General features: G+C 37.2%; 1 protein-coding gene across 1 annotated transcript in view; it reads left to right on the top strand.

The window, feature by feature from the left end:
• LOC146811157 (uncharacterized) overlaps positions 1-21,860 on the top strand; it is a 209,535-nt gene that overhangs the window by 141,812 nt on the left and 45,863 nt on the right. Inside the window, exon 8 of the mRNA XM_085618219.1 lies at positions 11,885-11,954. Coding sequence (XP_085474345.1) covers positions 11,885-11,911 — 27 coding nt within the window. The 3' untranslated portion in view covers positions 11,912-11,954. The remainder of the gene's footprint in view (positions 1-11,884; positions 11,955-21,860) is intronic.

Raw genomic sequence — 21,860 nt, 5'->3', positions numbered from 1 at the left:
TGAACATTTTAGCATACATCCTCTTCATTCTAAAGAAGTTATGGGAAACACTATTGATCTGTTTCAGATGAAAAAAGCAAAAGGAACTCCTGTGAGTGTATGGGAGGAGAGCTTGGAAGCTCGTTGTTTTCCCCAGCTGTTTTCTTCAGGAAAAGGTGGATGATATGATGAACGTCCAGTACAGATTCCTGCTTCTGAGTATCGGACTCCAAGATTATATGCAGAAGATCCAAGATTTTGTCAAAGTATTCCTTATTTGTTCCATCTTTTATTTGAAAGTGACTTGTCTGCACTATCTTATGCAGTAAATCACATTTGAAAAACTGGAGTACATCTACGTAACGTGTCTGCAAATGATTTTATGAACAAAGTGCAACAGCGAGATGATCATTTGGAATCTCAATTGATTAATCTGATGGCTTGTCAGCGTGAAACTAATGAATATTGGTACCGACACCATGGAGAATTGAAATGTATGTTACGGAATTTAGGAACTCCTACATGGTTCCTTACCCTTAGCTGTGCTCAGTACGCTTGGGATGATTTACTGGATTTTCTTCGAGAGGCAAATTCAAATATTGAAAACATCCAATACAAGACAGCAGGAGAATTGTGCTCATTGGATCCGGTTAATGTTTGCAGATATTTCAATCATAGATTTGAGGCTATGATGTCCTTCATCTGCAATAAAAAAAATCCACCTGTTGGAGAAGTTGTGGATTTCTTTTGGAGAAAAGAGTACCAAGCAAGAGGTGCTCCTCATATTCATATGTTGTTGTGGATCAAGGATGCCCCAAAATTTGGAACAGATTCTGATGATGCAGTTTTATCTTTCATTGAAGATTATGCAACATGTACTATACCTAAAAGCACAGAAGAAAAAAGTTTTACGTTTCCAAAGTCATCGGTGTGGAAAATACTGTCGACAAAAGTACAAGAGTAAAGATAAATTCTACCCAAAATGTTGATTTGGATTTCCACAACCTGTTCTTTCAAAAGGAAGAGTAAACAGTTTTATGTCAGCTGTGCGACATACCATTACAAGAAAATCTCCGAAAAATACCAACAACCTAAGAAGAAAAGAAGAGTCAAAATATATAAATGACTACAACCCAGTCATTTTATCCATGTGGAATGCTAACATGGATATTCAGTATGTAGCTGACAATTCTATTGCTGTTGCTCGGTATGTCACATCTTACATCACTAAATCTGAGAAAACGGAATTGAAAGAAATGTGGGAAGAGATTTCTCACGAGAAGGCTGTCAGTAAAAAGCTATACAGTTTCAGTTTAAAGATGTTATCGCATCGAGAAATTGGGTCATACGAATGCTCAGATAGGTATCATCTGCAAGTCTGTACTCCAAATCCAGAAGAATAATCTGGGTAAGTTTAGGCCTTGCAGGAATGTGAAATCAAGTACTGAAATCTTTTCGAGAAATTGAATATTTAGCAGAGAACGAACCAGAAAGTACAGACATTTTGAAAACAAATATGTTGGACACATATTACCCAAACAGAAGTCATCATCTTGAAAACATGTGTCTCTATGAAGTGCTGCAGAACTACATTTTTACACGGAATGCCACAGAAGACATCAACAATGGAAAATATAAAGTCATTGGTGAGGAAGGATGTTTGGTGAGACAAACAAAAGGAAGTTTGATTAATCACAGGAAGCTGAGTTGCGACACTACTGACAAAAAGGAATTTTACTACTTAGCACTTTTACAGCTGTTTAAACCATGGCGTTCAGAGGATAATTTACTTGGAGATTTTCAGAGCTATGAAGATTCCTTTAATGCATGTAAAGATAGCATAGAATGCAGTACTTTCGCAAATTATGTACATATGTTAAATGAAGAAATTGAACAAGAAGGTACAATTGCGGCTGAAGTAGCTAGAGACAGTTCTCAAGACAGTCAAAGTTCTGGTACGCTCAGTCAAGATCCTCTAGGACAACCAATCGTAGAAAATGAAGCTGCAATAGCCATGACGGAAGTGGAAACAGCTATGAATCAAGCTCAGGAAGATTTAATAAACTTACCAAATTTGGAACAACAACTGAATGATAAACAACAACAAATTTATGAAGAAGTCACAAAACAAATTGATCATGGATTACTACATGAAAATAAAGAGTGCTCATGCACATCATTTGACCCAATCAGAATGTATGTGAGTGGACAAGCTGGACCTGGAAAAAGTGTCTTAATTAAAGTAATTAGAAGCTACCTACAGAAAAAAACTGATTCAACTTTGTCTTGTGTTGTTACTGCTCCAACTGGGTTAGCAGCATATAACATAAAAGGAATTACCTTACATCGTTTGCTAATGTTACCAGTAGAGCATGAAAACAAAATAGAATACCACAAGCTGACAGGAGAAGCATGTTTTGAAGTTTCAAGAGTGTTGAAGAAAATGAAAGTTCTCATTATTGATGAGGTAAGCATGGTATCAAACTTAATGCATGCCTTTGTGCATTTAAGAATGCAGCAAATTCTAAAGACAGACTAAGACGTGTTATTTGGAGGAAAACATGTTATAGTTTTTGGGGATCTACTGCAGCTCATTCCAGTTAAAGGACAACCAGTATTTAATACTCTTGCACATGAAGACACGAAAAGTCATTAGGAAGTATAGGTAATGTGAATATTTGGTCATACTTTGAGTACAAAGAACTCATTACCAATATGCGGCAAGCAAATGATGATGATTATGCAAGTATTCTCAAAGATATCAGAATTGGACTACTCACAGAACATGGCAGAAAAGCTTTACAGAGTCGATTGCTATGTAATTTGTTTCCAACAGTACAAATAGTTCCAGAGAAAATATACAAGAAAATTGCAGAAAAAAATACTGTAATCTGCTTAATGCCAACACTACATGAATGCTCTATATTCAATGAAGAACTTTTGAAATTGGAAAATGAAGAGATTATAAAAATGGAAGCCGTGGATAAAATACAGCATGAAGGAATAACTATTATATTGACAGGCAAATTGAAAACTAAATTGGATTCTCTTGAGAAAACAGCTGGTTTAGAAAAGAATCTTTATGTATGTATGACTTGTCGAGTAATTTTCAGACGTAATTTGAATGTAGAAAAAGGTTTAGTGAATGGAGCTATGGGTAAAGTTGTCGGTTTTGTTAATTACCAGAAAAAAGATGGAATTGAATTTTTAAAAATAAAATTTGATCAGATTGAAGAGGTTAAAGACATTAGTCGTTGTTCAGTTCGTTTTTTGCTTGTGAAAGACATATATGTACGTAGGAAGCAGTTTCCGTTTTCTCTAGCATATGCTGTAACTATTCACAAATCTCAAGGATTAACTGTAGATAGTGCTTTTGTAAACATTGGATCTAGTGTGTTTAAAGAAGGAATGGCATATGTTGCTTTGCCACGAGTGAAAAAATTATCTGGTTTATTCATGATAGACTTTGATGATTCAAAAGTTAGTGCTGATGCAAATTGTGTAAAGGAGTATAATAGATTAAGAAGAAGCTATGCTCCTCATTTAGGTCAGTATCCTGTGTTTGAAAAACGTGTTGTTTGTCGGAAAAGGAGAATGGAGAATATCTGTAATGAGGATGTACAGAGGAGAAAACAAAAAGAGAGTGATGTGATTGCAAGCAAGAAGAAAAAGGACAATGTTGAAGAGGTTTTTGGTTGTCATTTTGAAAATAGCTCTGGTGTCAACTGCTACGCTAATGTAGTGCTGAATGTTGTATTTTATCTTGAAAGTTTGCAAGAGCAGATAATACTAAATCATGAAAAAAGATTCTGTTCTCTGCTGAGTTTCCTTTATGAGAAGCTGAGTAATGATAACACTAAAATAGAAAGTGCTTCTGATGTTAGAAATCTTTTAGATGTATGCTCTGGATGTACACAGTTTACACAAAATGTCCAGCAAGATGCACAGGAATTCTTAATGTATATGCTTATGGTACTGGAAGATGAAGGGGTAGAAATAGAAAATATGTTTGGTCTCTCTTATATATGGGATCATTGTTGTGAAAACTGTATGAACACATGCAGCACTAATGTTGATTCTGAAAGATTCATACATTTAACATTACCAGAGAGTAAATCAGTGACTTTTAGTAAATTAGTTAAAGATGCAAATCACAACATGGAATGTTCTCAATGTAAATCAGAATTGTTATCAACGTTATTTTTAAAGAAATATGGACAGTATATAATTTTAATGATACAACGTTGTAGAGCTGATGGAACAAAATTGGACACTTTAATAAAGAAGTTTATAGGAAATCAATTATCAATATCAGGAAAGACTTTTGTTGCAGTTGCTATAATTTTCCATGATGGACCTTCTATAACTTCTGGTCATTACACAGTTTACCTAAAATGTGAAAAAGGCTGGACACTGTGTAATGATTCTCAATTGATTTTCAAGCAATGTTTGCCTGCAGAATTACCAAATTGCTACTTAATTTTTCGAAAACCAAAATTTTAGATACAAATTGTAGCATCTGAAGAAACCATTTTATAGGATTACCATTGGATATTTCACCTAAAAAGGATTTAAAAATTACCATTTGGCCTCATAGAAAGGTAAATGTTTCTATTGTGGACTTCTTTGACAGATATTATTTTGGTGTATGTGCTTAAGCAACAAGATTTACAGACGTTATTTATAGTAAATAGTTATTGTTCTTAGAAAATATTTTTAATATATATGTTACATTTCTATCAAGGTATGTTTTACTGAGGATAGATTCAGGGCTTTTTGCCCGCTGTTAAGTGATGAATACAATTGATATCACTATTTTCAGTTAAATTCAATATATTCTGAAAACGGCAAAACAAGGGCAAAAAATTACTTTGTTAAATATGAAAATATGTGTACTGTTTTTTAAAATGTATTTTTAAATATTACTACTTTTTTCTTTTTTTTCAGATCTAGAAAGAAAATTTAGGAAATTGAATCAATTTTTCTTGCAATTAAAAAAAAACATTTATTTCTAATTAAGTTATTTTGTTGGTCAGGTAAGTTTAAATATCTGTATTTCTCACCCCTTCACTTTCATGCTCCCTTTTCTTCACTTCTCCTCACTCTGCTTTTCTCATTCCCCTTCCCTCTCTCTTCTTCCTTTACTGCTCTTTCGTAACTCCCTCACTCCTTCTCTACCACTTCCCTAGGTTTACTGCCTCCATCACTATTTTTTCAACCATGTTTCCCTCCCTTTCTCCATATGTCTCAGTCATTCAAACTGCCTTACTCCTTCTCAGTTCCTTGCTCTCTGTCTCTGTTTCTGTCTCTCTCCCTTTGTCTGTCTTACCCTTAATTACCTTAACATCTCTGTTTCTACCACTCCTCCTCTCTCCATCACTCATTTTCCATCTATGTTAATTTTTTAACCTTCTCCGTCATTCTCCTTCCCTCACCTTCCCTAACTGTCACTATCCTTTACTCATAGTCACTCCTATTCTTCTACTTCACTTCCTCCTGTCTGTATCTCACAACCCTTCACCTTTTCGCATTCTTTCCTTCACTCTCCCTCACTCTCCTTTGCTCATTGAAATCCTGACTCCCTTTCTCTCACTCCAGTTTCCTAAATCCCTCCATCCCCTCACTCCCCATCTCTCACTTTCCCTTACCCCCTTTTCTAATCCTCATACCCCTTATCTCGCCATCGCTCCACTTCTCTTACTTTCAATCCCTTTACCCTGCTGTACTTCATCAGCTTCATCTGCTACTCCCTTTTCCTATCTCCGTCCCTTACTCCCCTTTTCTCACTCCCCCTCCCTCACTCTCCATTACTCACTGCCATTCCCTTACTTATTCACTCTTCTTACCTGTATCCTCTACCCTTAGTCCTTTTGTTGCAGTCAGTCTTTCACTTCCCTTTCATGACCTATGAACTATAACTCACGCGACCGCAATCCTCTGCTGATGCTAATACTGTATTTAGACACTTATTTGCCCATGTCTTCTTCCATACATTTTTAGCTATACATATATTACAAATATTTTTTTTTCATAAAGACACATATGTCATCAGCAGAAGATTGCGGTCGCGTGAGTTATAGTTGCCAGCACTAACTATAACGGGGGAATTTCACTGGTTTTTTATCAGTAAAATTTCCGCTAACTATAACATGTGTGAAACCTATGGTTTTTTCAGTGAATTTGCAAGGTTTTTTAAATGCTAATTCCTAACTATAACGTGTGTGAAACCTATGGTTTTTTCAGTGTTTTTGTACGGTTTTTTAAATGCTAAGTTACTTTACGCCATTCGTGGCGTGCGCGCCCACTTAACGCAGTTCGTTCCGTGCACGGTAATATTTTAATTTTTCATAATTTTTATAAGCCATGCACAAATGGTGCCCTTTGGGCACCATTTGCACACGGGGTGGAGAGAGTGTGGATAATTTTTTCTTTTAATATTTTTGTTTAAAATATTTATTTTTTGTCAGCTCTAATAAGCCCTGTACTTTTGGTGACCTTCGGCTAACAAAAGCGCAGGGGGTGGGGTGAGTGTGGATAGTGTTTTTTTTATTTCCATTTTTTTACCTTACGCGTACGGTAAGCGTAATCGGCGAAATTAGCGAAAAAATAAAAATTGCATTTTTGCCCTTGGGGGGTCTTTGGGGACTCCCTCAACATGGCTATGTGTGTGGGAGTTGTCTAAACAGCCCCTTCATATGATTTTTGACTTTATTTTACAATCTAACTCTCAGTGCGAGAGAGAAAATGGCAGCCGCCGCTTCCGGGTTTCGGCCGATTCGAATGTTTACTAAGATCGAAGAGCCAATCAGAATCGCGCTCGCGCACGCCACCGTACGCGTACGGTAAGCGTACCGTAAGCGCACCGTAAGCTGGCTCAGATATATATATTGATTTAAAGGCTATTTTCTCAGAATCTACCGAACAGATTTACACCAAACCTACAAAAGGCACTTCCTTGTCCTGAGGACTACCTCTCTGCCAAATTTCAAGTAAATCTGTTCAGCCGTTCGGGCTGTAGCCCTGTCTAAAGGTCCTATGGAAAAATGCATGGGAAAAACGCATTTTGGGACCCCCCTTTTATCTCAGCCCCCGCTTGACGAATCCCCCCGAGACTTCCAGGGTAGGAGCAGAGCGTAGCGCCCCACCTATTTTGAAAATTTCGCGAGGATTCGTCGACCGGCGCCAAAGTTATTCAAAATAGAATGTTGCGGATTTCCTATGGAAAAGGGGTCCTAACTATAACTACCTACTGGCGACCGCCAGTAGGTAATATATATATATATATATATATATATATATATATATATATATATATATATACATACATACATATATATGTGTATATATATTTATAAAGTCCAAAGCTCAACCCAGATAAGAATGAGACCGACACACCATGGGAAGGACAACGGGATTTATTTCAGCAAATTGTTGCAGCGCGTTGTATGCACGATTCAGGAAACGCTGTGGCAAACACGTTTCAGCTGCTTAGGCTGTCATCAGTGCCTGGTTTCCAAGAAGGTTCTTTCGCCTGGGGCTGGTTTAAATCTTGTGATACAGTTGTAGCCACTCCCATTATTGCGATGTTTTTTGGCTCCTCCTTTGCTTTACTGCATTGTTCACCGTGCTGGCCTAAGATCCGCTGCATGCTGGGAATCGAGGTCCGATGCGGTTACCCATACAGTGAGGGGTTCGACCAAACACCCAGTGGCGTCCCAATTCCTATTGGCATCCTGACTTCACTCACCACCAGCGACGAATCCTGGGAAATCAGGTATTGCAGCTGAAACCAGTAGATTCCCCTGTAGTGAAACAGAGCACACATATAACATATATATACTACAATGTTACCCAAAGCCATGAAACACCAGTAGAAAAATAATAGATGAATTAAAAATAAATTAATATCTATACATATATATTTGTATCTTAGGGGAGACAGAAATGCGTTTATCTTTGAAACAAATATAAAAATAAAATAAGGAACTTATTTACAACCTCTCGTGAGTGTGACCTAACTCCTTTTTGTGGGGGGACTTATGGGTATATGGGTATATATATATTAAGCTTACAAAATATCATATCCTCAAAAATGCACAAGGCAAGCAAAATCTCAGCAATACCAGTGTGGATTCATCTAGCCAGTCGGAGGTTTCTATGGCGGATCTCTCCCTTGTTCGGGAGTTAGAGGACCTTTGGGATGACAATCCCAGCCAAGAACTCACATCTACCCCTGGTTTGAACACGACTGGCATAGTTATAGAAAAGAGTAAATTCACCCACTTCAGGCCCAAATCCACCTTCACACCTATCGCACTACACGAATACATCGATGCGTTCCATGATATAGTGACTACCAAAATTAAAAAACTCAACAGGTCAGTCAACATGGCCAAACGACATTATTGTGAACAAGATCAAAAATATCATAAACTAATGACTAAATTGAAAACCAAAAAAGTTCTAGTCATTCGCAACCGCGACAAAGGGGGAAACATAGTCCTGTGGTCCCAGCAGGACTGCAAAACTGAGGCTTTTGGTCAACTCAACGATCGTGAATGCTAAACTCACTCGAACATGGCAACTCTTAAATTGACATATCAGACATTTCACAACTAACTTACAATGTGGAGGAAAAAGGACCTTATATGTAAAGATGAGTACAAATTTTTAAAGAAAGATAAAACAACTACTCCTTCCATTTACTTTATTCCGAAGGTCCACAATAACTAAACCGCCAGGTCGTCCCATCATCACAGCTACGGACAGACTTCTTGAAAACACCTCCGTTTATATTGATTTCTTTTTGCAAGATTTTGTAAAAGCATTACCCTCATATGTGCGGGACACCAGTGACTTCATTAGAAAGATCACAAATGTTAATTGGTGTACAGATTATTTGCTAATGGCACTCGATGTATCAGCTCTCTACATGAGTATCCAATATAATGATGGCATCAATGCAGTTCAGTTCTATCTGTCCCAAAGATCTGCACTTTACAGGTCACACAATGAGATGCTTATTTCTATGATTGACTTTTGTCTTCATAATAACATCTTTATGTTTAACTACCTCCAATATCAACAAACTAGGGGGGTTGCTATGGGGGCTATCTTCTCCCCCAGCTATGCTTGCTTACACATGGGCTGGTGGGAGGAGCTGGTCCTGAAGGCGGTGTACACTAACATTATGAAACACAATGTACAAATTTGGCTCCGCTTCATCGATGATTTGTTTTTAGTATGGCATGGGACCAAACAACAGGCTTTGCAATTTGTTGAACAGATTAACTGCAATTCCCTCAATTTGCATTTCACAGCCACGATCAGTGAGACTAGCGTTAATTTTCTAGATACACAGGTATTTGTACAGAACAACAAACTACAAACCCGCCTGTACCATAAAGAAACGGCTGGAAATTCTACACTGCACGCAACCAGTTCTCACCCGCGACATTTAGTGAATAGCATCCCATATGGTGAGATGCTTCGACTCAAAAGGATTTGCAGTACCGAGGTTGATCTTAAGATTGCACTGGAATTGAGCAGGCAGAGGTTTTTGGAAAGAGGTTATTCACCCAAAACCATTAACCAGGCAATAGCTAAAACCCAGATGCTTGACAGGAAAGATCTACTTAGAGATAAGCAGGTGGTGAATACCCCCATTGCAACCAGAACTGATTTAAACCCCAATGCCATGCAGAAATTCGGCCTTATCATAGGATACAGTAGATAGCACAAAGAAATCCACAAGATCATACAATCAAGTTGGCCACTAGTACTGAATGACCCAGTGTTAGGACCCCTGCTTCCTCAGAGGGTGTCCATCACCCATAGCAAAGCTCCCTCCATGAGGGACCGTTTTGTCACAACTAATCCAGAGATCATTGAAAACACCTCCTGGCTGCAGACACACAAGGGTTTTATTCATTGTAAAACATGTAAAGCATGCATTCATGGTGTTAATACTGTATCTTACATTGTCCGTTTCTGCCAAAGAAAGTATAAGATCACAAAACAGTTAACATGCAAAACTGAATACGCAGTTTATGTACTCACATGCTCGTGTGGCTTAAAGTATATTGGGAGTACAAAACTTCAAGTACACAAGCATATTCTCCAACACCTTCGCGCTATCACAAACCAAGACAGCACTTATCCAGTAGCCAGGCACTTTAGAGAAGTACATCAATCTAACAACAAGGAACTGAGCTACTATGTGATAGACACAATTTCTCCCAGCAGAAGGGGTGGAGATAGAGATTACAAACTCAGGAGGCTAGAAACCAGATACATCCTGCAGTTTGACACCAAGCACCCCAATGGGCTCAATGTCACTGAAGACCTCCATACATGTTTTTAAGATTGTATAGTACGATAGACAATTGGGTATTTTTACTTATGTGTACAATAAAGCTTGGTGAGGACAATATCAAATGTGCATATGACATTACATTGCTACTATTTATTATAGATAACTGTACTATTTATTAGGCAAGTTCCATTTGTAGTGGATGATTTTAGCTAATAACTCAATTTTATATATGCATTTATATAATTATATATTTATGATGAACATACGATTTTATTCATATTCTTTGTATAGTTTTGATATGGATAATCCCGTATTTATTTATTTATTTATTTATATGTTCATATATCCCTGCTCTATGAGTTAGCGTCGAACTTGTGAGAAATCCTGCCCACCTATCTTATACGAACATATAGGATGCATGCAGTACATGTCCTTTTTCATGTATTATACATCTATTTTTTGCACATGCTCTCTTGCACATATTTATACCCACCTGAATACACATATTTATTACCTGCCAGTCTGCGCAACAACAGACAAGTATATCAGCCGCAAATGTACTTTAAGCTAACTAGGAGGCAGTACCATTTGAAAAAAAAACATAATGGGGAGTCTTTGAGCCATGTGACTTTCACCAACATAACTCTTGTTCTGACATGGATCTACTACTTCCTATGCCAGGGAATCACGGGTATTTTACTGTAACAAGCCTGAAACGCAGAATGGCACACATCCCCCAGCAGATTCCTTTTCCACATCTCCTTGTAGAGTGTTCCTATCATATGAAACCATATTTGGCCTCAAACACTCTTTGATACTATATGGAGCTATGAACTTAAACTCTGTTTGGTGCCATTTTGGTGTGATTCATAGTCCATAATGTAACTGCTGTTTTTTATGAAATCAACTATTTATTTTGCACTTTGCACTTCTCAAACACTTTTGCACTGATTGTTGACCGCGTGGCTTACCAGTACGACCCTATTTTCAAAAACAGGGACAATGTATTAAGTTTATGTACCTTACTATGTGACAGGACTGTTGATTGAAATTATGATTACCAGCCCGTACAGCATTTTATGATGTATTTTACTGCCATTCGGTTATCGCTATGTACAAGTTTAGTTTGCCTCAACATTTTATTGTAAATATTTGTATGGATAATTTTATCTTTACATATCTATATCTATTGAATCATTGGAGGCTACACATAGAATGATGTGTTAGGTACTTAACTTTGTGAGTATTTTCTCCAGTTTTATTGTACTGCCGGTCACGTGGCCATCGGATTTCTGTTGCACTGCCACTTTAAAAGCACTGAAAAAATGTCTTGCCATGCCGAGTGAACAAGGCTCGTGTGAGCTGAAACGCGTCTTGACATCCGGAAATAAAAATAATTGAGCACGAATCTGGGTCCGTGTCCGCCATTCTTGATTCCAGAGAGTTGGATTCAGGCTGGAACTATGCAATATATATATATTCCTGAAGCAGCTAACTCACAGTTAGAAACTTACAATTGCAGGTTTAAGTAGGAAAAATGGCACAGTCCGGTATTTGTTCTTCATAAATATTTTTTTTTTCTTTTTTCAGCCAGCTGCATCGTGTGTGACAATATAAGACTATGTGTAGAGGCCGGACCCTTCAACTGGACCATAGAGTGGTAACTATTAGATTGTCTATTTAAATGACAACATCCCTTATTCTCTCCACCTACTTTAAAATCAGCACAAACCTACATATGTTATTTCCTGTTTTAAATCAGTGAACACTGCGTGCAATATGTTTCGAGTAATTCACAATGGAAATGCATTTATACAGAATCAAATTATATACAACAAATTTTCCACAGCAGAGTTTATGATATTTTCAAAAATGCAACAGAAAATTAACTTTTCCATTAATGCCTGTTAATTATCAACCTTTAACATTTTGATAAATCTTTGTGGTAAAGAATCATGCTTAAAAACAACAATAGGGCACATTTTTTCATTTTTAATGTACGCTTAAATGTCCAAATAATTAATGGTCTAATTGTTCATTTTATATTCAAATTGTAGCTTTTGGACATTATTGTTTGAGAGGTTTTAAATCCATTATGTGTCTTGTTATTTTTTCTTGTTTATCTTTTCGATAGTCTTAGGCACCAACAAATCCTCTCTGTTTCATGCTCTTTCACTCTTCAATGCATCTACAAAAACAGATACAGGATAGCCTTGTGTCTTAAATCTTACAAGCATCTCTTGTACCTAAGTTTCAAACTCCTTCTCCTCAGAAGAATCTCTTATGAGTCCTAAACGTTCTCTGTAGTGCAGTTGGTTGGTTTACAATGCAGTTATGGGCATTATATATTCTGTCTTCCAAATAATGCCATTAATGTGATTTAAAAAGCCCATTAAGTCCCTGATATAAGATGTGAGGTTTGCTACATATGGAACAAAAAGATATCGACAAACCTGAATGCATTGTCAAATAAAGCATCATAGGAACTCACAATCTGTCACCCTGGGGGATTTTATACCTTTAATAATATATATATCGTTGGTGTGGTGGGCTGGTTCTTCTTCAAATATTGGAATTCCTCATCTTTGAGCAGCCCTATTTTATGCCAATCTTGCAGTTGTTTATAAAATTCCATCATGATTTTATTAATCAGATTCTCTTCCAATCTTTCATAGTAGTTAGGATCAGTAGGCTGTCTTTTTACTTCCTCATAGTATTTAATGTGATCCACTATGTTTCTTCCCTTATCAGAGGCTTTTATGACAATGTACTTGTCTTTTTGCAGATCTTTTAATCCCCATCAGTCTTCCACAGCCATATTTCTCCATTGTTGGCAACAGTTCTTTCTCTCTTTTAGAGATATATCTTTTAATTCCTCTGCCATCAATTTCTGAAATAGATCTAATGCATTGCCTTGTGGAAGTTGTGAGCATAACTTTGATTTTGGGATACAACTACTGATGATCAATTTATGGGTTTGTGTTCCCATTATTTAATAATACTCCTGATCCGATATTTCTTCCAAATGGTCAACTCTCTGTGATGTGCATGACTCCATTTCTATGCTAGATAGAACTTTCATGGGGGCAATATCTTCTGTTATCAAAGTTATACATATTTGAGGAGCACTAGACCTTCTCATGTATGTTTTCATAGCAAAGTATTTTTTAAATTTTCATTTTCTACAAAATTTGTATCAAGCCACTCTTGCTGTGGCGAAATTAATTTCTGTACAGGACCAAAATGTGATACCTTTTGTTTAGCAAATTTCTATACTTATTGTTCAAACTTTTTGTTGATAAGTTGATTACCAAATCATCCTCTGAAATGCATATGTTTGTGCTGTACACTTCTTTGTACCTCTGACACTTTTGTCTTTGACTTTTGCTGCTCCCCCTTGTTCTTTTTGATTTCCAGTAGTTGGAGCTCTCTTGCCTCCCCTCAAATTATCATTCGGAAGAGGCGCATTTCTCTGGGCAAACACAATTTTAACTGCATTGTAACTGGTCCTTCATCCCCTGAACTGACTTCAGAGCTTTCTAAGCTTGACGGGGGTCTACTATTATCCTGCATTTGATCCATTGTTTGTCTGCTATAAATTGCATCAAAACATCTGGAAAAAGTGAAATTCTTCCAGTAGTGTAGTCTGTGTTGTGTTGAATGTTTTACATTTTTGAAGTTGTGCTTCTTTTTCATGCTTTTCTAATTTTTTTCTCTAGTTGCTCAAAGGCTTTTTTTCCCCTCTTCTTTTTCTTGATATTTTTCCAAGGAGTTTTCTAAATCCTAGATCTTCTCAGTTGTTGCCAACAACCGGCATGAATAATGAGTGTGTTTATTGATTTCATTGAATAATCTGTGGTATCAGTCTGTCATTGTTTAAGCAGATTCTGATCCATATCGCTAAGTGTTCATAGAACAAAAATCCTTGAGGCTGTCGGAATCTGACTCCATTCATTATACTTCTTCATATATATATATATATATATATATTTATATATATATATAACGTGGATTCCGCTGTAGGTATCGTTTCTTTACCAAATGACGGACACGGACCCAGACTGGTGCTAGAAAGTGTTTATTCCACCGTCGCCATAACGCGTTTCAGCTCCGTAGAGCCTTGATCACATTACGTGTCTTATTTAAAGTCATGCACAACACTTTGGGAACATCACATGGTCATAGATATAAAAGACAGACATAAAAGACAGACATCATTGTGTTATCGTAATCGGCATATTTGTAAACCCAGTGTTTAAAATTCTACTTAAAATTATACACACAATGGATGCCTCATTGGCAATCAAAGTTATATATATTTCTTTTATACTTGCTGTTACAGATAGTAAATGATATTTATATCCCATACTGATTGCATTGTCACATTTTATAGGGTTAAATCCCTGTTTGCACACAATATATAATCAGACAGTCCGGACCCCTACGTGTCAACAAAGTATGTTGTGCAAAATTATGCTGTGCAAAACCGTGCATTGTATGTACAAAAAGTGCAATGTGCTTAAGTGCAATGAGAGTTGGGCATATCAGCAACCTAAAACCATAAAGAATAGCATCTAAGTTCTCTATGATCTTACAGACATATTCAATAATTTTCTATTTTGAAAGTCTCTTACATGATTTAAGGAAGATATCTATGGATACCGGAATACCTCAACATGGTTAACCTATTTAGCAGCTTTAAAGTGCAATGTGCAGATTCCAATAAGTTACGGCATATATAAATACAATATCAATACAATACAATATAGATAAATATATAAATACATAAATATATAAATAAATACTTAAAATATATACATATTAATATGTATACCCCATTTTAAAGGAATCAATTTAAAGCATTAATTTGTGTTTTTATGCAGTTTCTAATTCTTGCCATTGTGTTTCTTAACTTGCAAATTTTACTAATAATACAGTGATAGTTTTCAACTTAGACATGTATGTAGATCTTCTCAGTTTAGTGATACTGTCTCCTCCTCGTCTGCTAGGTGGTACTGAGTCTACAACAAAGTATTTGAGGGCTGTGTTGTCGGAGTAGTGTTTCTCTTTAAAGTGACGTGCCACAGGATATGTGTTATCTTGATTTGTTATGGCACGTAAGTGCTGAAGAATGCGTTGATGCACCTGCAACACAGTGCTGCCTACGTATTGCAGGCACAAGTGAACTGCAACACATACACAGCAAACTCCGTTTTACATGTTAGTAATTTGTCTATTTTGTATTCCCTATCGCTGAAAGGGGTGTTATAAGTGTTTTTATTAATACCATGTGTGCACGCCTTGCACGTTTTACATCTAAAAAATCCCCTTCTCATTTGTAGCCAGCTGCTTCTGTCAATGATTTCAGGATTTGTCTTGACGACTTTGTCCCTGGTTGATGGTGCTCTACTATAGGTGATGGGGACACTTCGAGGCACTAGAGGGCCTATAACAGGGTCACATAGTACCATCGCCCAATTTTTGTGAATAATTTTCTTAATCTCTTTGTGCTGATTATTATACTTCAAAATCATACAAAAATCTGCAGCCCCTTGTGTTTTTGTATCCTCCTCTGTTCCTTTTTCTTTTACTTTTAAAATGTAATTTCTACTTTTCTCGCGTGACCTTTCAATGGCTCTGTCTATTGTTCTTTCCTGGTACCCTCTCTGTAGGAATCTACCTTTGCTCTCTTTCAGAGCTGCCACCAAGTCATTGTTATTACTGCATATTCTTCGCAGTCGTAACATTTCACCATACGGTATACTGTTGACCAGATGTTTTGTATGCATACTGCTTGCGTGAAGCGTTGAATTGCCTGCAGTTTTCTTCCTAAATAATCTGGTTTGAATTTTGTGATTGTCAACAAATACCTGGGTGTCTAAAAATTCCACAGAACTAGAGCTTATAGTGGCCGTAAATTTGAGATTGATATCATTGTTGTTAAGATTTTGCACAAATTCATGGGCTTCACTTTCTGTTCCCTGCCATATTATAAAAAGGTCATCAATGTAACGTCGCCACATTTTTACATTAGTCACCATATTATGTTTATGTACGTCCATGAGAGCCAGTTCCTCCCACTTACCCATATGTAAGCATGCGTAACTAGGAGAGAAACTGGCTCCCATGGCGACTCCTCTCGTCTGTCGATATAGTTGGCTATTGAACATGAATATGTTGTTGTGTAAACAGAATATTATCATGTCAATTAACATATTGCTATGACATTTCAATGAGATAGATCTCCTAGACAGATAGTGTTTTATTGCTGCTATACCATCCATGTGTTCAATACTCGTGTATAACGAGGTTACATCCAATGCCATCATCAGATAATCGTCTTGCCACTCAAATTCAGAAATTTGTCTTAAAAAATCGCTTGTATCCCGAACATAGCTGGGTAGGTCTTTGACAAAGTCTTGAAGGAAAAAGTCAATATATCTAGTAGTATGTTCTAATAATCCATCCATGGCTGAGATGATAGGGCTGCCAGGGGGATTATCTCGGTTTGTATGTATCTTTGGGATGAAGTAAATTAAAGGGGTAGTTGGATGTTCATTCCTAAGGTATTTATATTATTCTCTTGTGATTAGACTCTCCTGTTTCCACCCAGGAAGTTTCACATAGTATTCCTTGTATGACATAGACAGTTTTGCTTGATTGCTACGTTCATAACGTGATCTGTCATTCAGTTGACTGTATGCTTCTTTGTCATACATGTTTCTAGGCCATAGCACAATGTTACCACCTTTATCGCTACTGTGTATTACAACATCATCATTTTCTTTCAATTTTTTGATTAGGTTTCTGTATTGCAAGTCTTTGTTATTGGAGGTGGTTATTTTGCCTGCCACACTTTTGTTTAGTTTTTTTTATATCTGCTGTTGTTGATTCATGGAATAAGTCAATCGAGTCTCTCATCATTATTGGGTTGAAGGTAGATTTTGTTCTAAATGGAGTAGATATAATTTCTCTCATAGTGTCAGTTTGTCTTGTTTCAAAATCAGTGTTATTTGCCGAACTGCTAACATTTTCGTTCCATAGCTCTTCCATTGTCCGAAGGAGTGTTTGATCAATTTGTGACATGCATGAACTGCTGCTTCCATCATTAGACATTTGATTTACTTCAGTTACCTTTTTTTTGTCATCATTATCTTTTTTGGTTTTCATAAGATAGTAATATTTTTTTAATTTCAATTTTTTTTGTAGATGTCCAATCTTGTTGTAGCATAGTCAAAGTTCACTTTATGAGCAACTTAAAATGTGCCATAGGGCGTGTGTGCACACGTCACCTAAGGCCCCGTCCCCTCCCTTCCCCACTGTGTAAACACGCCCTGTGGCCGTTTTAAGTTGGGAGATTAAGTCCCCTTGAATCCAGAGGGTCCCTAGGAGCAAAATAGCCCACTAGGTACGTCCAGTAAGCGCCATTGCAGAGAGGTGTAAAAAGGGACACGGCCTGCACCACCTCTCTGCAACGCAGAGTAGTGGCACTTACTGGAAGCACCTGGTGGGCTAGTTGGCCCCCAGGGTCCCTCAGGATTGAAAGGGAAGTATTTCCCCAACTTAAAACGCGCCACAGGGCGTGTTTGCACACGTCACCTCAGGCCCCGTCCCCTCCCTTCACCACTGTGTAAACGCGCCCTGTGGCCGTTCTGATACTACTAAATTGAGAAAAATCCTAATTTTAAGACTTTCGGTATTCACAGAAGGCATTTAGGAGTCCTAAAGTTAGGAGTCCTAACTATACTACTACTAAACTGAGAAAAATCCTAATTTTAAGACTTTCGGTATTCACAGAAGGCATTTAGGAGTCCTAAACTTAGGAGTCCTAAATTTAGGACTACTAAATTGAGAAAAATCCTAATTTTAAGACTTTCGGTATTCGCAGAAGGCATATAGGAGTCCTAAAGTTAGGTGTCCTAACTATACTACTACTAAACTGAGAAAAATCCTAATTTTAAGACTTTCGGTATTCACAGAAGGCATTTAGGAGTCCTAAACTTAGGAGTCCTAAACTTAGGACTACTAAATTGAGAAAAATCCTAATTTTAAGACGTTCGGTATTCACAGAAGGCATTTAGGAGTCCGAAAATTAGGAGTCCTAATTATACTAAAACTATACTGTGAAAAATCCTAAAGTTAAGACTTTCGGTATTCACAGAAGGCATTTAGGAGTCCTAAAGTTAGGACTCCTAACTTCTGTGAATACCGAAATGAGTAAGTGCCTTCTGTGAATACCAAAATGAGTAAGTGCCTTCTGTGAATACCAAAATGGTAGTAAGTTTAGGATTTTGTCTTAAGTTAGTTCTTTGAATCGGGCCCCATATCTTTGTCACAGTGCATATGCAACGTTACACTCCCCAGCACATATTTTAGATTACAACTTCAGAGACTAGTTAGGTTACACAACACTGCCCTGTGCATATTACACTCCAAGGCGCATATCCAATAGCACGCGCTAGTGCCTGTGCTATCTCGCGCTCTCCAATGAATCTATCATTGCGCACAATGTATTGCATATTATATTTCATATATAGTTGACTGTATGCTTCTTTGTCATACATGTTTCTAGGCCATAGCACAATGTTACCACCTTTATCGCTACTGTGTATTACAACATCATCATTTTCTTTCAATTTTTTGATTAGGTTTCTGTATTGCAAGTCTTTGTTATTGGAGGTGGTTATTTTGCCTGCCACACTTTTGTTTAGTTTTTTTATATCTGCTGTTGTTGATTCATGGAATAAGTCAATCGAGTCTCTCATCATGATTGGGTTGAAGGTAGATTTTGTTCTAAATGGAGTAGATATAATTTCTCTCATATTGTCAGTTTGTCTTGTTTCAAAATCAGTGTTATTTGCCGAACTGCTAACATTTTCGTTCCATAGCTCTTCCATTGTCCGAAGGAGTGTTTGATCACTTTGTGACATGCATGAACTGCTGCTTCCATCATTAGACATTTGATTTACTTCAGTTACCTTTTTTTTGTCATCATTATCTTTTTTGGTTTTCATAAGATAGTAATATTTTTTTAATTTCAATTTTCTGACACCTTTGTAGATGTCCAATCTTGTTGTAGCATAGTCAAAGTTCACTTTATGAGCATATGAAAGTCCTAGATTTAACATGTTCATTTCTTGATTCGTCAAACTGATATTTGACAGATTGATTATAGTATTGTTGTTATCATTTAGTTGTTGTGTAGGTATTACCAATTTCTTCTGCCACCTTTTCTGTATGGTCTGCGAGTGCCTCTTGTCTGCTTTTCGCCTCTGCCTGCGCTTGTAGTTGGAAAATCATCTGCGTTGTTCATTTGTTGAGCTCGTGGCCGTAAGGTTTGTCTCCTCTCCTGGCAGATAAAATGTAATTCTTCCCCCGGGGAGGGTTTAGATATGTATGTATGTATGTATATATTCAGTGAAAAAAAACATAGGTTTCAGGCACGTTATAGTTAGGAATTAGAATTTAAAAAACCTTAGAAATTCACTGAAAAAAACATAGGTTTCAGGGGCGTTATAGTTAGCTGGACTTTTCACTCATACAAAACCATTGAAATTCCCCCGTTATAGTTAGTTCAGCTAACTATAACTCGCGCGCCCACAATGCACTACTGATGACTTCACATATTACATCGCTCATGACATGGTCAGTGCCATCACTCATGACATCACTGATGACATCTCAAATGACATCACTGATGACATCACTGATGATATCATCCAGTGAATATGTGTTTTTCTGAATATTACATATGTTGTTATATATGTATATCTCAACGTCGATGGAAGAATAAATGGTATATAAGTGTCTAAATGGATGATTTGTTTTTGAAAAATGTATTGTATAACTGACTGATTAAGTGTATCTTAGTGAATACATGGCTTAGTGAGTAATGTTTAAATATGTAAATATCTGTATCAGTCTCTCACTTTGTGTATAAGTGGCTGCATGGGTTCGTGAGTAGCTACATGAGTGTCTATATAGGTAATTAGTTGGTTTTTTGAGTATCAGTATGAGTGTCTGAGTGTCTGTATGGTTCGGTGGGGGTATTATATAGTGCATAGGTGCATGAATGAGTGACTCACTGTATGTGTTGAAGACAGCATGTGTGCAGGACTGTATGGGTTGATAAGTGTGTGCATGGGTGTGTTAGTGAGTGAATGACTGTCTCAATAGTTTCTTTATGAGTAACTACATATGTTTTAAATTAGTATGTGTGACTATTGGTCTATATAAGTGAGTATATGTGAGAATGAGAGATTGGAAGAGTTCCTGTATGAATAAGTATGTGTTTCTATAAGTGGTTGTTTAAAAGACTAAGTATGTGTAATTTTCTGTTGAAGTAAGTGTGGTGGTATGTGTGTAACTGTATATGCAAGTAAATGAATGTTTGATTCTTTATTAGCATGAGTGACTATGTGTGTGAGTAACTCTATGGATGAGTGGCGTTGTGTAACAGGATGTATAGGTGTATGAGTACATATGATGAGGGAGTACATGTATGAGTGACTGTATAGGACTGTTGGTGAATGAGTGGATGTGTATGTGGATCTTAGAATTACTGAATAGGTTGTTGTAACTGGTATTGATATGCCCATTGTTTTGAAAATTTTAGTTTCTATTTTTGAATGTGTGTATCAAAGGTTATATTAGGGGGAGAGGAGGTCTGCCACTCTATCACAAGGATGATGTCATCAGTGATGTCATCAGTGATGTCATTTGAGATGTCATCAGTGATGTCACTGACATGTCATGAGTGATGTAATATGTGACGTCATCATTAGTGCATTGTGGGCGCGTGAGTTATAGGTAGCTGAGCTAACTATAACGTGGGAATTTCAATGGTTTTGTACGTGTGAAAAGTCCAGCTAACTATAACACCCCTGAAATCTATGGTTTTTCAGTGAATTTCTAAGGTTTTTTAAATGCTAATTCCTAACAATAACGTGCCTGAAACCTATGTTTTTTTCAGTGAATTTCAAAGGTTTTTTAAATGCTAATTTCTAACTATGCCTACAGAGATAGGACATGTGAAGAAACAAGAAAAAACGCACAGAAAGAAAAAAAAAGAAATGCAGAAAGAAGCAAGAGAAGTCCTCAAAGACGAAGAAAAGTGCAGGAAGAAGGATAACGTGCAGAAGTCTTGTTGCAAAATCATCCTGTACCCTCAACTTTTTCAGACAGATACTGGTGGTAAATGAGTCTGACTAACCAGTCCTAGAGCCAGTGCTATGTTAAAAGACACTCAGAAAACAGTGAAAACACCTACAAACACTAGGGAACACTATGCGTTGGGGTCCCCCTGTGATTAGCATGACCTCCTCTGTAAGCCCCTAGTATATAATAGGGCAGGGGATTAAAACTACCTCTTATAATGCGCCACAGGGCGTGTTTGCACACGTTAAATCAGGCCCTGTCCCCTCCCTTCACCACTGTGTAAACACGCCCTGTGGCCGTTAGCCCCCAGGGTCCTCAGGATTGAAGGGGAATTCATTCCCCAACTTAAAATGTGCCATAGGGCGTGTGTGCACACGTCACCTAAGGCCCCGTCCCCTCCCTTCCCCAC

Source organism: Triturus cristatus, chromosome 7 (assembly GCF_964204655.1).
Source record: "Triturus cristatus chromosome 7, aTriCri1.1, whole genome shotgun sequence".
NCBI lineage: Eukaryota > Metazoa > Chordata > Amphibia > Caudata > Salamandridae > Triturus > Triturus cristatus.
Note: the sequence above shows the minus strand (reverse complement) of the source record. Positions and strands in the feature narration are given on the sequence as shown.